General features: G+C 40.6%; 1 protein-coding gene across 1 annotated transcript; it reads left to right on the forward strand.

Annotated features, from left to right (window-relative positions):
* The first annotated feature begins 4,180 nt into the window (after positions 1 to 4,180).
* Pstk (phosphoseryl-tRNA kinase) lies at positions 4,181 to 13,393 on the forward strand. Its single transcript, XM_051193177.1, has 6 exons — positions 4,181 to 4,396; positions 6,137 to 6,428; positions 6,659 to 6,857; positions 9,531 to 9,606; positions 10,086 to 10,179; positions 13,172 to 13,393. The coding sequence occupies exons 1-6, from the start codon at positions 4,181 to 4,183 to the stop codon at positions 13,369 to 13,371; spliced, it is 1,077 nt and encodes a 358-aa protein (XP_051049134.1). The 3' UTR covers positions 13,372 to 13,393.
* The last annotated feature ends 167 nt before the right edge of the window (positions 13,394 to 13,560 follow it).

A 13,560-nucleotide genomic window follows, 5' to 3' on the forward strand; every position in this document is an offset into this window, starting at 1 on the left:
CGCGGAGCTTGCGTTTCCTTCAGTGCTGAGCAGAGGTGAAGTTCCAGTACAACTTCCGGTTCTCCCCCACCTCAAATCCCGGGAAACCAACCACCATAAATGCGCATGCGCATGTCGTATGACATCTATAAATTTGTTTAAAATCTTCGCGGGAGGAGATTGAGGACGTTTTGTGACTTCTCCAGTCCCGTCCAGGTGCCGTGCGCATGCGCGATGCTCTGCACGCGAAACGAAGAGGTTTCTTTGGACGTTGGCAATGGTGACCCAGCCAGCGGACCAGCAATGGTTTGGTGGCGGATGGGGACCTTGAGGATTTTCCCAGAGCTGTGCGGACCAAGGTTGATCGTGTTATTCCACTCCGCACATCACCTCAGTGGGCTGTGGAATGGAGCTTGGTGTTTAAGCACCTCAGAATTCTGTTGGGTGACAGAAGACATTAAACACCTGAACCAATGGTGGGACTAAGATCAAGCTCCTGGGCCTCAGGTATCAGCTAGGAACGTGTTGGACGCCCTATATGGCAGAATAATGAAGGTTGAGAAACGTCCAGGAGACCCAAAGCCTAGACCATACCTTAAGGTTCTTCACTCTTGGACCTGACAAGAAATGACAATGGGCCTCACTTTCTGCGGAGGTAGATTCTACTGCCAAGTTTTCTGTGGTGACAAGTGGGACTTGAAACTTGATAGATACCCACAGAAAAAAAGCTAGGTATTGTCTGCCCCCAGTTACTTTCCTGAAGTGGCTTGTGTGGATAATTTTAACATCTTTTGAGGTGAGGAAGGAAATTCATTTATAGCAATGTGGAAAACCCTAATTTCAAAGTTGTGTTTGAGGCCATATATAATCCCCAGAAAATAGTTTTGTTCACACATAACCTAATTTTGTCTCAGAACTTAAGAGTGCATCTCTCAAAAAAAAAGTTTTGCTTTAATTTTCACTTTAGTATGTATGTGTACCCATGTCCAAAAATGTGTTTGTCTTCTGACAAGAAAAAGATGGTTGAATGTCATGTTCTATAGACATTCACCAGAATGTATGTAAAGTTCGTTCATCATGTTTGACAGAGAAGTCAAACACTCAATATAAACAAAATCCAGAAACAGTAACCTTTAGTTTTAAAAGGCCCAGTCTGTGAGTATTTTTAAAACTCATTCATTCTAAATTGTTATCATTCCTGTTCTGTATATTACAGGGTTGAAAGTCTTTATTCCAGCTGCCTGGTACCTAGCTGTGGCTCCAGAACACAGGTTTTTAAGGCCAGAGACCTGAAGGGTGCCGCATCTCACTCAGCAGCTGTGCAGAGTAAGCAGTTTTAACAGAAGCTGAGTATAAGCGATTAGCTTGCCAAGAGAGTTCTGCACAAACAGGCAGCTAAGGTGAATGGTTAGCTGGAGGAGGTTCTGCACAAACAAGCAGTTTTAACAAAGGCTAAGATAAGTTAGCTAGGACATCCTGACCTTTGGTCCCCAGGATAGAGTTGGGTAGTTTTCCGTGGGATTCCTCATCAAGATCAGATTTATATCTGGAACCGGCCTCAGCAAGAATACAAAACCGAGAAACCTCTGCATTGTCTTGCCCTGTTGTGCTGTATTTCTGGCTTCCTTTGGTCATGAATTAAGTTAATATCTGTAGACATTCCAAAGGGAAGTACACCCTAGAAACACTAACTTGCAGTTTTGTGCACAAGATTAATAATACCATGTGGATTTTTACTTCCTTAAACAACGCTGATGAATTAGAAAACTAAAGACAGCTGTCATAAAGACCCACTGCCAATAAATCACCATTTCTTCATTTCCTCTAAAACTCTTATGTTCTTCATATCTGCTTGTCCTGTGTTGAGGCACTAGCTTTATCTGGACCATTCTGAGAGTTCCTTTTCCAAGGTCATGAGCCTATTCTCATCAACAACATATGCTCTGCTCTGCCCTCTATCCCTTCTAACGACTGATGCTGCTGACTGAACCGGCATCACCTTTACTCCTTAGCAATGGAAAGCCTGGTTGGTGAACTTTGGTCCTACCTCGCCCTAGAATTACTATTTCTTTCCAATAGTTTTGAAAACAAAACAAAAGCTTTATCATTCATAACCAAGCTTAAATCTCTGTTATAGAATGGAATTGATTCCTCTGCTACATTGCACTCTTTGAAGTACTATATAACTCCCTTGCAGTCCCAGGCTTAACAATTTCCATATTGTTCCCCCTACCAGCTGCATGCTTGCTGTCATTAGGAATCGTTTTGTATTTGTAAAGTTAAGAACAGTTTTAGTGTGTGGAATTGGTAAGTTGGTGAGAGGTAGCAGCTTTATCGCAGAAGCATAACAAAGCAAAAAATGCTGAACAATTGGGGTCCTTTTTGAAGCCTGTGTGTGGCTGTGGTTCAAAGCTGACCTCAATCTTACTATGTAAGGAATTACTAAAGATTTCCTTTTTTGTTTTTTGTTTTTTGTTTTTTTGAAATAATTAAGAATATTTTTAGTTGCTGGAAGTAGTGGCACATGCCTTTAGTCCCACCTCTCAGGAGGCAGAGGCAGACAGATCTCTGAGTTCAAGGTCAGCCTGGTCTACATAGTGAGTTCCACTATAGCCAGAACTGCATAATGAGACCCTGTTTAAAAAAAAAAAAAGTTAGAAGCCTTGTACCAATAACCAATATTAAGTTAAACAAATCAGGATTTTGATTACCTACTTTTAAATAGCTATAATTTATTGATACATAAGAACTCATTATGCCCTCCAGGAAAATATTTCAAATCTGTTCAGTGGGGCATGATGGTGCATGCCTGTTGCCCCTAGCTACTTGGGAGACAGGTGGAAGGATCCCTTAAGCCCACAAGTTAGAGACTAAACGACAACAGCAAGACTTTGTCTCAAAAAAAAAAAAAAAAAAAAAAAAAAAAAAACTGCCTTCAGAATTCAATACTTATTTGAAAGGCACATTTTAGAAGAGGAATTTTTAATTTTCTTGATCCTCTTTATTTGGCAATGCAACCATTTAGAACATCTTAATTTTTACATAGTGAGATCTTAAGATCTTAATAAATAAATATACCTGTCTTTTACCCAGGAAATTAATTTCCCTCTTGGCTAGAACCACATAGAACCCTTCTTTCCCCCCCTTCCCTCACAGATCACAAACTCACTTGATTACCTATAGGAGTTGTGCATGATGGGATGTAAATGGAGTGGAAAGGAGGACTCAAGATGATGTTTTGTTGGTACCCTATAAAAATCTGCAAAGATGGGGAAGCAGCTCAAATAATTTCTGAATTCAATATTTCTTATACCACACACACAATATTTTCCTTGTTTGGTAGTTCTTGGTGGGGTTTTTTGTTTGTTTTATTGGTTGGTTGGGTTTTGTTTTGTTTTGTTTTGTTTTTGGAGAGATAAAGAGCTTGAGACAAGGTCTCATGTAACACAGGCTGGCCTCGAACTCTTGCTCCTCCTGCATCTTCCTTTCAAGTGCTGGAATTATATAGGCTTGTGTCCCAGCTCCTTACCTATTTATTTATTTATTTATTTATTTATTTGTTTATTTATTTATTTATAATCTATTGATTTCCTCTATGTTCTCTGCCTGCTTGTGTTGGGAGATAAGGATGTGCGGGTCCTGTCCTCATTTCTTCTCACTTGCTGCCTCCTGGCGGCACCAGGACTCAATAACGAACACTCAATCCTTGCACCCATCAAGTCCAGGGACAGCATAAAATGAGCTGTCCTGCCTTCGCCTCCTGCTGTTTGATGTCACTCTCTTTACCTTCAAAGCCTTCCTTATGAAGTTTCAAGTCTCTTCTGAGATTTTCCTGGGCAGAGAAATCTCATCGTAACCAAACCAAAATGCAAAGCCCTAATGGCTTGAAGGTGGGGCAGGGAGGATGATTCTATCAGGAGTAATCCCAACAAAGTGTCCAGAATGTATGGAAAGAAGTGCCGATGCGTTCCCGGCCTAGGTTACTGGCATCAGGGATAGCTGACACTAGTCGTTCACATACACGGTCCAGAAGGCACCCCGCTTAGCAGCCTGGATCAAAGCATCTTCTCTGGACCGATATGGACCGATATCCTGGCTTGTTCCTCGGCAGTGTCGCCAGGGGGCACTGCATGGTGCTGGTGCGCTGCACATGCGCAGCGGGGCCAAAGGTTTCTTTCTGCAGGCCGCGGCAGACAGAGGCATGAAGACCGCGGCGGCCTCTGGGGAGGTCGCCGTTGACGGGCGGCCGAAGCTGGGACTGTGCGTCCTCTGCGGCTTGCCGGCGGCCGGAAAGACTACCTTCGCGCGTGCGTTGGCCCTCCGGCTGCGGCAGGAGCGGGGCTGGGCCGTGGGCGTCCTCTCCTACGACGATGTGCTGCCCCCCGCGCTCCCTGACGGCGCTGGCGCACAGCCTCGGGTCAGCACAGGGTGGGATCGGGCGGGTGTGCAGACCCGGCACAGGCAGTGTGGCTGTAGGTTGTTGCGGCAAGCCGCCCTGGATCCTGACTAACCAGTGCCTCTGTGAGAGGGGAAGACTGTCCAGAGCTGGAGACTAAGGGAGCTGGTTAGCTCTGCTCAAGGAGACATAGACCTGTGCCTCCGAATAGTAAGATACAGGACTTAAAACCATGCTTTGTAGAGGTTTTTATGCAAGTTTGGTAGTACATATATTACATTTTCTATGCAATGGAGCTTTAAGAAAAAGCCTAGCAATGTTGCCTGGGTTGGTCCCAAACTCCAGGGCTCAAGGATCATTCTGACCCTGTGTCTTATTGTGTCTGGTACTACAATTGCCATCTCCAAGTCCTATGGCAGAGTGAAATACTGAGTTTAGTTTACAAGGTGAACGTCAGATACCTCCTGATAACAGCCCCTTGGGTAGTTTCTCCCTAGACAAAGGAAGAGATTTAAAAAAAAAAAAAAAAAAAAAAAAAAAAAAGAATCTGCTTTTGTGGAACCATTTTGGAACTCCCCAAGAGCATAAAGAATACAAATTATACGCAACAAGATTGTTAGTTCCCTTCACGGAAAACTTAACAAATGAAGGGTCTGGCCTGCAATTAGTATTGGAAAAGGTGATGCTTTCTTGGTTGACAGCCACGAATTAAAAGCAAATAGGATGACTCCATTCTGTAAGTATATACAAAGATAAAATATATACAAAAATACATGTATTTGGTATGTGAAATAATCTGGATTTCTCTATCAGCGTTTGTCTGCTGCTTCAGTTTTGGTAATGAGAGGAGGAAACAGTATTATTATAATTAGCAGTTACTTGTATGGTGGCACACTCACCACTTTGGATAAAGATAAACATTACTGATACAGATTATTTTTCCTTCATCTTATTACTGTGAATAGTACTCTCCCCCTCCAGGTCTCACTTGGTCACTGTGCTTAGGGTGTAGCACTGGTTTCTTCTCAGTGGACAAGGCAGGAGAAGGATTAATCGTCTATCCTTTTGTACTTCCTCCTGCCTTGACCAGCACTACAGTGCTCCCCACTACCCCTCACAAAACAAGATTACTTTTATTCGCAAGTTCCTTATTTTCTTCCTCCTATCTGCTTCTGCCATCTTTCCCAATCTCATAGTCCAGTTGTTCTTAGCCTGGGGTCTTTGCATCTTGACTAAAGGACCCTCCAAGGACAAACCAACATTGTTATAGCTTAGGTTATTTTACTTCCGCAGGATATTGATTTTTGGCTCCTTTGTTCTCCTATATGATAAAGGGTTTTCATTCTCATGTATTCACTCATTCATTCATTCATTCACTTAAAATGCATTCCTGGAACACCTGTCAATCTCTCGGCTGGAGGCTGGGTGGTCTAGCAGGGAGAGATATGCAGGTGGGCATGGATATCTAACTGATGTAAGCATTGCTAGAGCAGAGACAGTGTAGAGAATGGAGTTAGATCGCCTTCTACATGATTGAGTCTGAGAAGGCCTCACACAGCTCTGGCTGCATTGGGGATATTCTAGGCAGAGGGTGCAGGAGCTATGAAGACAGGATGGTATGAGATCTTCAAATGGTTCAGTATTGTGAGATTTTAAATGGGGATAGGATGGCAATAGAACAAGATGACCTGCCTGCTGGCCAAAGCTAAAATAAATTTCAATTCTTGTTTTATTTTTTTTGTTTGTTTGTTTGTTTTGTAGCCATCCCAATGGAAAATGTTTCGACAAGAACTGTTAAAGCACCTGGAATGTTTTCTCATGGCGATCACTTGTGGGGGTCAGATGTCTGCCCCACCCAACAGCACTGAAACCGTGTGGGAAGATTTTATAACTTGCTTAAAAAAACAGGAACTGATCTTTTCTGCAGTGCTTGAGGCCCAGCCTTGCCACCTCTTGGCAAAAACTGCTGTTTCTAGACCTTTGTTTTTGGTGTTAGATGACAACTTTTATTACCAAAGTATGAGATATGAAGTCTACCAACTGGCTCGGAAATGTAATTAAAACATTTTTTCTTACACATAGAAACATTGACTCACATGTATCAAACCACAGTGCCTTTAGTGAGCATTTAATTGGGTTAGGTTTATATGGATTGAATTTGTAAAGTGGGTGTTCTGTATTGCAGATGGAGTTTTCCTGCTTCATCTGGAGCTAGTATTTATCTATTCCACATTTCTGGAGAGACAGACCTGGTAATTTGGTAAATTTTACACCTGTTTTCAGATTCCCTGGGCTTTTGCCAGCTCTTTTTAGATTGCCCCCTGGAAACATGTTTGCTGAGGAATGGCCAGAGACCCCAGCCACTGCCTAATGAGACCATCCACCTCATGGAGAGAAAGATAGAAAAGCCCAACCCTGAGAAAAACTCCTGGGAACACAACAGCCTTGTGATTCCGAGTTCCGAATGTCCTGTGGAGGCCAGGTATCCTACTCTGCGTGCCATCTTAGTGTTTTCCTGTGGGCACTCTCTAAAACATGGCTTGACTGAATGGGACTGGCCATTCTCCCACAGGCCTTGGGGAGCTGTGGGGAGGAACAAACTAAATTGAGGGTCACCAAACTTGTAACAGCTAAGATATGAACCCACATTTCTTTATAAAACGTCTGCTTTTAACCATTCAAATTGTATGATCTCAAACTGGGGCGGTAACTGGGCAGATAAGTTCAGATCCCCAGCAATCACATAAAGTTGGGCATAGCTGCTTAGTCTATGATCCCAGCACTGGGTTGGGGTGATACTTGCTGACCAGACAGTCTATAAGAGACCCTGTCTTTTGGTACTCTTGATAAAGTTGCCTAAACAGGCTGTGAAGTGTCTCTTTGTATAGATCTACGAGCTAGAGGTGCAGCTCAGTGGTCAATTACCTAAGTAGCTTGTGCAAAGCCGTAGTTTGAAACCTAGCACTCCCCAAAAGTTTTAAGTTGTAATAAAACCAATGATGGGTTTTGATTTGTCCTAGAGCTCTCTGTAGTTACCCTGCCCATGTACGTGAAGCTCGAGGACTCTGGTGTCTTTTTTTTCCATTGGCAATATGTCTGGAGAATTCTGGAGCAGATTTCTCTTAGAAATTTCATGAATAATGGAAATGTTCTCTGCTCTATCTAGTATTGGAGTGGCTAGCCTTGAGTGTTGTTGAACACTTAAATGTATCTAATTCAACTGAATACCTGAGTTGCTAGTTAATTTAATATAGCCTCAGATGGCTACAAACTGTATTGTTCAACAGTGTAAATCTCAAGATACATTGTGCATGTTTCTTTTTTTTTTTTTTAAGTGAGTTTTATTAGAAAGGGGAGGCAAGGGGAAGGAAAAAAGAAAGAGGGGGAGAGAGAGAGAGAGAGAGAAAGTCACAGGAAAAGTTCTGTCTGTCCCTTCAGAGCAGCAGCAAGGAAAGAGAGTTGTGCATGTTTGTGTTTTTGTTTGTTTTTGTCTTTGTTTTTCCAGAGTGGGTTTCTTGGCAGTCCTGTAAGTCATTCTGTAGACCAGGCTGGCCTCCAACTCACAGAGTGCCTGCCTCTGCCTCCCCAGTGGTGGGATTAAAGGTGTGCACCACCACTGCCCAGTAGCTCTTTCCTCTTCTTTGATGTTACTTAAACCCTGAGTACAGGAATTGTGTTACAGATGTATCCACTGAGGCCATGCTTCCTGTGGTTGCTTGGTGTCTGCATTTTGACCACTTGTAATGGTCTCAATTGGCTACAAAGAGAAATTTCTTTGAGGGGTGAAAGCTGCACCTACATGTGGGTATAAGGATAAGTATTTCAATGCTGTTGGAATATTATGCTAATTTACTAAAGTGGTGGAAGTAGGTTCTCTTCTAAGGTCCTTGGTCTCACTAGCCCCAGGTTTCAAGGCATGATTTCCTTCCTGTCCAATTAGACACCTGTTGGTTACTGCCAAGAAATGATTGCCACCATATTATGTTATGCTGCTTTTAAGCTAAATTCATTCTTTAAATGTCTTTAAATTGATTTCTCAGTAGTTTCTATATAGTTTATAAATTTCACATACCCCAAACAAAATAGAACTAGCACTCAGATTATATTGTTTATACAATTCATGAAATAAGCCACTGAGGAGGTTTTTAGTTTTTCAAAATAGGGTCTCAGTATGTAACCAGGGCTGGGCCTGAACTTATGATCCTGCTTCAGACTCCCAAGTCCTGGGATTATAGATAGATGTGTGTATGTCATCAATGGATTGCTATCCTTTTTGGAGCTCTTACGTATCTTTGGCATAAATAGCTGAGGTACTGTAAGAATGGTATCTGTTGATCTTGGCAGCCTTGACACCATAAGATATGGGCCATAAGATATGTGTCTGTAGTCACTTTCAGCCCTTACTGTAATCTGCAGTTTTGCCCCAGGTCTTATGAACTTGGTCAGGTCACTTACACATATGCAGTAGCCACAGGGCAACTACCTGGCTCACCCATCTAATTGGAGTGAATAATAGATATCTGGTTACCCAGTCTCAGCACAATCGTTTTATTGTCTTCACTTAGCCATTTACCACTGTCCAGTATTATGTTTGCTCTCAATGGTTTACCTGTCTCATTCCATTCCATTTTCAAGATTAAAGTGGTTGGGCACTTTGTTATACCCCCAGATTAGCAGTTTCACATATGTAGCTTTACAGTGTTTATATATGAAATGCTCAATATATATTTATTAGATGAGTAAAGTCTACCTGAGTTCTCTAGGGACTGTTAGCTGGTGAGGAAATTTATTAATCCTTATCTAGTAAATAAGTAGAAGCCTGAAGTAAACACCATCTTTCTTTAGGGACTAAAATCGAGTTTTAAAAGCTTATAGCCAGTGTGTAATAACAGAGGAGATTGCTTATTGGTGAAAGAGTCTTAGGAAATCAACCTTTTATGAGGTAGGAATGGCTTGTAATTTGTTTTGAGCTTCACTTAGTATTTTACAGATGGAAGATGGCTTCCAAATCACTTAAGTTTATTCCCTTCCAGTAAGGACCTTGGATGACAGTTTTGTTCTGCATTCATACTAGTATTCTTAATGCAGGTTCTTTCTTTAAAAAGCAAAAGCTTTATAGAAAGATTGATTATACTTCATCTCACTTTCTCTGTAGCCTGGAGGTGACTGACTTATTGTATACTGCTTTGGAAAATCCCATAAAATGTGTTGAGGACAATATGGAACAAAAGGTAAATACTCCACTTAGACTTGGTGCAAATGAGGAGTAACTTTTTTGCAGGGAGACATTTTGAGCTGATAACAAGAGAAAAGAGAAAGACGGTCTGTTAGCAGAGTGGCACCACAACAGGCCTTTGGCTTCTGACATCCAGTCAGTGAGCTGCTGAGGGCCTGTGCTGGCTGCTCAAAGCTATGGTAAATGTTCAGAAATGCTGGAAACTTATGTTGGTGACTTAACGTGGAAATGTTTACAGCATCAAAGCACAGAAACAGTACATGCTTGGAGGAAGTTTTTCATTCTAGAAAGCCAGTTATTGCAGTTACCAGCATATCCACTTTACAACCAGACATGATTCATTTGGATCTTCTGTGAGAGAAAATGAACAGAAAAACCATTGTGGCTTTTCTTTTGGTCCCTTACAATGAGCCTGTCTATATCTTGATCATTTATTTTATAAACTGTTCCCAGTAACAATGTCTATATTACCAGGAAACAGACAGAATTATTTGTTCTACTAACATCCTCCATAAAGCTGATGAGACACTCCGAAGAACCATCTCTCAGACAATGAAGGAAGCCAAAGGTACGCCAACTGGCTCTGTGCTGTTTAGCTACCGGGGTGCTCTCTCCTGCTGCCATTTCCTTGATACCAGAGTTTATATCAGCATTTCAGCTTAACATCTGCTATTTGATTACATAGTTACTGTGCCCCAGAATTGGGTATTTATCCATTTTGTTCATTTTTATTGAGTGGCCTCTATTTTTTTTTTCACTAGACTTTTTCTTAAATACCAGGGAATCAATAGGAAAAAGAAGGCAGACAAAAGGGTAATTAATTATATGAATATATGTCAGTCCCCTGAAGTAGAGTGGTAGATTTACTTTTAAGAGTAATTAGGGTGCTGGAGAGGAGGCTTAGAGGTTAAGGGTACTCTGGGGTCAGGGGTCAGACAAGTGTGAGTTAGAACAAGGTCACTGTATTATGAGTTTGAATTTTAAAATAATAATGTTTCAGATATGTGGTAATTATAGCTTTTTCAATAGGTCTTGAATAATTAACTCTTGCAATCTTTAAAATTTGTTTTAAAAAGAAAATAGTTAAAATTTATTGAACTCCTTTGATGACTCTTTACAATCATGTAAGGTTGGTATAATCTTATAAATGAGAAAACAATGGAGATTCACTAAGTTTCCCAAGGCTGAACAGCTGCTAAAATTTGGGGGTGACCTGGGATGAAGTTAATTCTGATTCCAGTCTGATGTTATGTCCCCCTGCCCGTATTGTTACCTTCGTAACCCTTCGAGACCCTATAAAGGGCAGTGTGTAACCGTCCATATTTTTCAGATTCTCTTTGTTCATGAGCATACACAGAGTTTACATCACAAACTGTGTGAAAGAGTGTATAAACTCAGGCACATGTGGAAACAAGCTTCACAAACACAACCTCATATTTAATGGAATGTTTTATTTTCTCATTTTAGAATACCTGTTGCCACTCACTAGTGAATTACAACCCAAAACTTCTAACAGAGGTTTGGAACAGAAATGGCCGCATAATTAGAACAAATTAGAAACCATTTTAGTTTTTTCTCAGCCACTTGCCTCTAGTTCTGTTTTATGCCCAAATCACTCACCATTCTCAGCCCCTGAGAAAATAGAGACTTTTCTGGAGGGGAGAGGAGTCGGTATTAGTTTCTAAATGTGTGCTTGAATAAAACTAAAAATTCCATTTCTCTGCCATCAAGAACACATATGGGTTAAAACACTTGCAACTATTTCATGAGAAACTTGAATTTATGAATATAAATATATAGATAACTCTTTACCACTCAGTAACACACAGGTAACCCAATTTTAAAATGAACAAATATCTAAATAGACATCTTTTTTTCAAAGGGAGATGCAGAGATGACCAATATTCAAATGAAGATATATTTAAAATTTAGTGGACAGCAAAATACAGATCAAAAGCACATTTCACAGCCATTAGAATGGCTACAATGAGAAGGTCCAAGACTTGTTGAGGATGTGGACAAATCAAAACCCTCACATCCTATGGTGAAAATACAAATGATGCAGCTGCTTTGGAAACTGCCAGGCAGTTCTTCTAATGCCCTTACCACGTGACCAAGCTGTTCTGTTCCATGGTATAGGCTTGAGAGAAATGAAAACATAAATTTGATACAAAGCCTGTTTATAGCAGAACTATTCATAACAGTCAAAAGAGAAACAACCCAACTGCCCACCACCTGATAAATGGATAACTACAATGAGGTTACCCATACAATGGAATGTTGTGTAGCTATAACAGGACTATAACACTGACCAGGATAGAACAAGGGAACCTTGTGAACATCCAAAGAGGTCATAATGAACATCCAGAACCAGAAATCACAACAGAAGGGTTAGAACTGAATAAGGAAGTGGGGGTTAAGAAGGGAAACTGTCAGAGGATACAGGTTGTTTTGCTTTTAATTTGTGAAAAATGTTTTTAAATTAACTGTATTGATGATTGCACATATGTGAGTATTCTAAAATCCATTACTCTTTTTTTTTTTTTTTTTTTTTTTTTGATACAGGGTATCAAAAACTCTCTGTAGACCAGGCTGGCCTAAACTCACAGATATACCTGCATCTGCCTCCTCAGTGCTGGGATTAAGAGTATGCCACTGTGCAAGCTAAAACATTACATTTTAAATTGATATTTATGGTGAGTTGTACCTCAATAAAGCTAATTTCAGATGCTCAGTAACACTGCCCATATGGCAGTGCCTGGTAGCACATTTCCATCATCATAGAAAAGTTACTTGGGACAACTGTTCAAATGTATTATTTATCAGCTTCAAAAAAAACCAAACTGTCATTTATTTTTCAAAGAAAAAGATAGTAGAATAGGTTTCTTGGCTCAAAAACAGTACAGTGTGGTACTGCAAGCCTTTAATCCTGGCACTTGAGAGGCAGATGCATGCCAGCTCTGTTAGTTTAGGGTCAGCTTGGTCTACATAGTGCACTGCAGTCCAGCCAGTGCTACACAGTGAGAGCCTGTCTCAAAAAAATAGGCAATCAACCAACCAACCAAACAAACAAACAAAAAACCCAAAACACCCTTTTAGGGGGCTGGAGAGATGGATCAGTAGTTAAGAGCACTTGCTAATCTTTAAGAAGATCTGTGTTCAGTTCCCAGCACTGACAGTGGTGGCTCACAACCATCTGTGACTCCAGTAATGAGAAATCTTATGCCCTTTTCTGGCCTTTGTAAGCAATAGGCATTGTAGTGGTGGTGCACATATATACATGTAGGAAAAACTCAAATTATATAAAAATAAAATCTTAAAAATACATATCCTTTCAGGTTTGTCTTTTTCTGTGCATGTACCAGAGTAACTACTTAAACTGTCGTGGCTCTTGTTTTAGATGACTTTTCTAGGTCACATTAATTTTATGTCTTGTCCATAAGTTATTACAATGCATCCTAATTGTTTATTGGAGAATCTGACCTGTCTGATGTAATCAAATGGCAGTAGGCAGCCCAGACTGACTTACAGGAATAATCTGAGAAAATCTTTTGTTTTAGATGAGCAAATGCCTCTAAATAACTTGAAGCTTCTAGCAGAAGAACTTAACAAGCTCAAAGCAGATTTTTTGGAAGATCTAAGACAAGGAAACAAAAAATATCTATGCTTTCAACAAACCACTGACTTATCAGATGTTATTTCTTCTTTTTGTAATGAGAGAGATACTGTTGTGCAGAAGTATTTTTCAAAGCAACATTAAACTTTCTGAATTTCTAATCAAATGTCTGACTTGGGTAAACTTTTGCAAACAACTTTGTATGACTGGGTGTTTTCTAGACCAATACTGTGAACTGTCAAAAACCATTCTGAACATAAAAAACAACCCAAACTGTCTATTTTCAAAGTTCTGTTTTACGTGCTAGAAATTACGCGAGAGAGCGCCTTGTCA

Source organism: Phodopus roborovskii, unplaced genomic scaffold (genome assembly GCF_943737965.1).
Source record: "Phodopus roborovskii unplaced genomic scaffold, PHOROB, whole genome shotgun sequence".
NCBI lineage: Eukaryota > Metazoa > Chordata > Mammalia > Rodentia > Cricetidae > Phodopus > Phodopus roborovskii.

Coding starts and splice junctions, on each gene's coding strand:
- Pstk (XM_051193177.1), top strand. CDS start 4,181: ATGAAGACCGCGGCGGCCTCTGGGGAGGTCGCCGTTGACGGGCGGCCG. Junction 6,429..6,658: donor CTACCAACTGGCTCGGAAAT/GTAATTAAAACA, acceptor ACCTGTTTTCAG/ATTCCCTGGGCTTTTGCCAG. Junction 9,607..10,085: donor AGGACAATATGGAACAAAAG/GTAAATACTCCA, acceptor CTATATTACCAG/GAAACAGACAGAATTATTTG.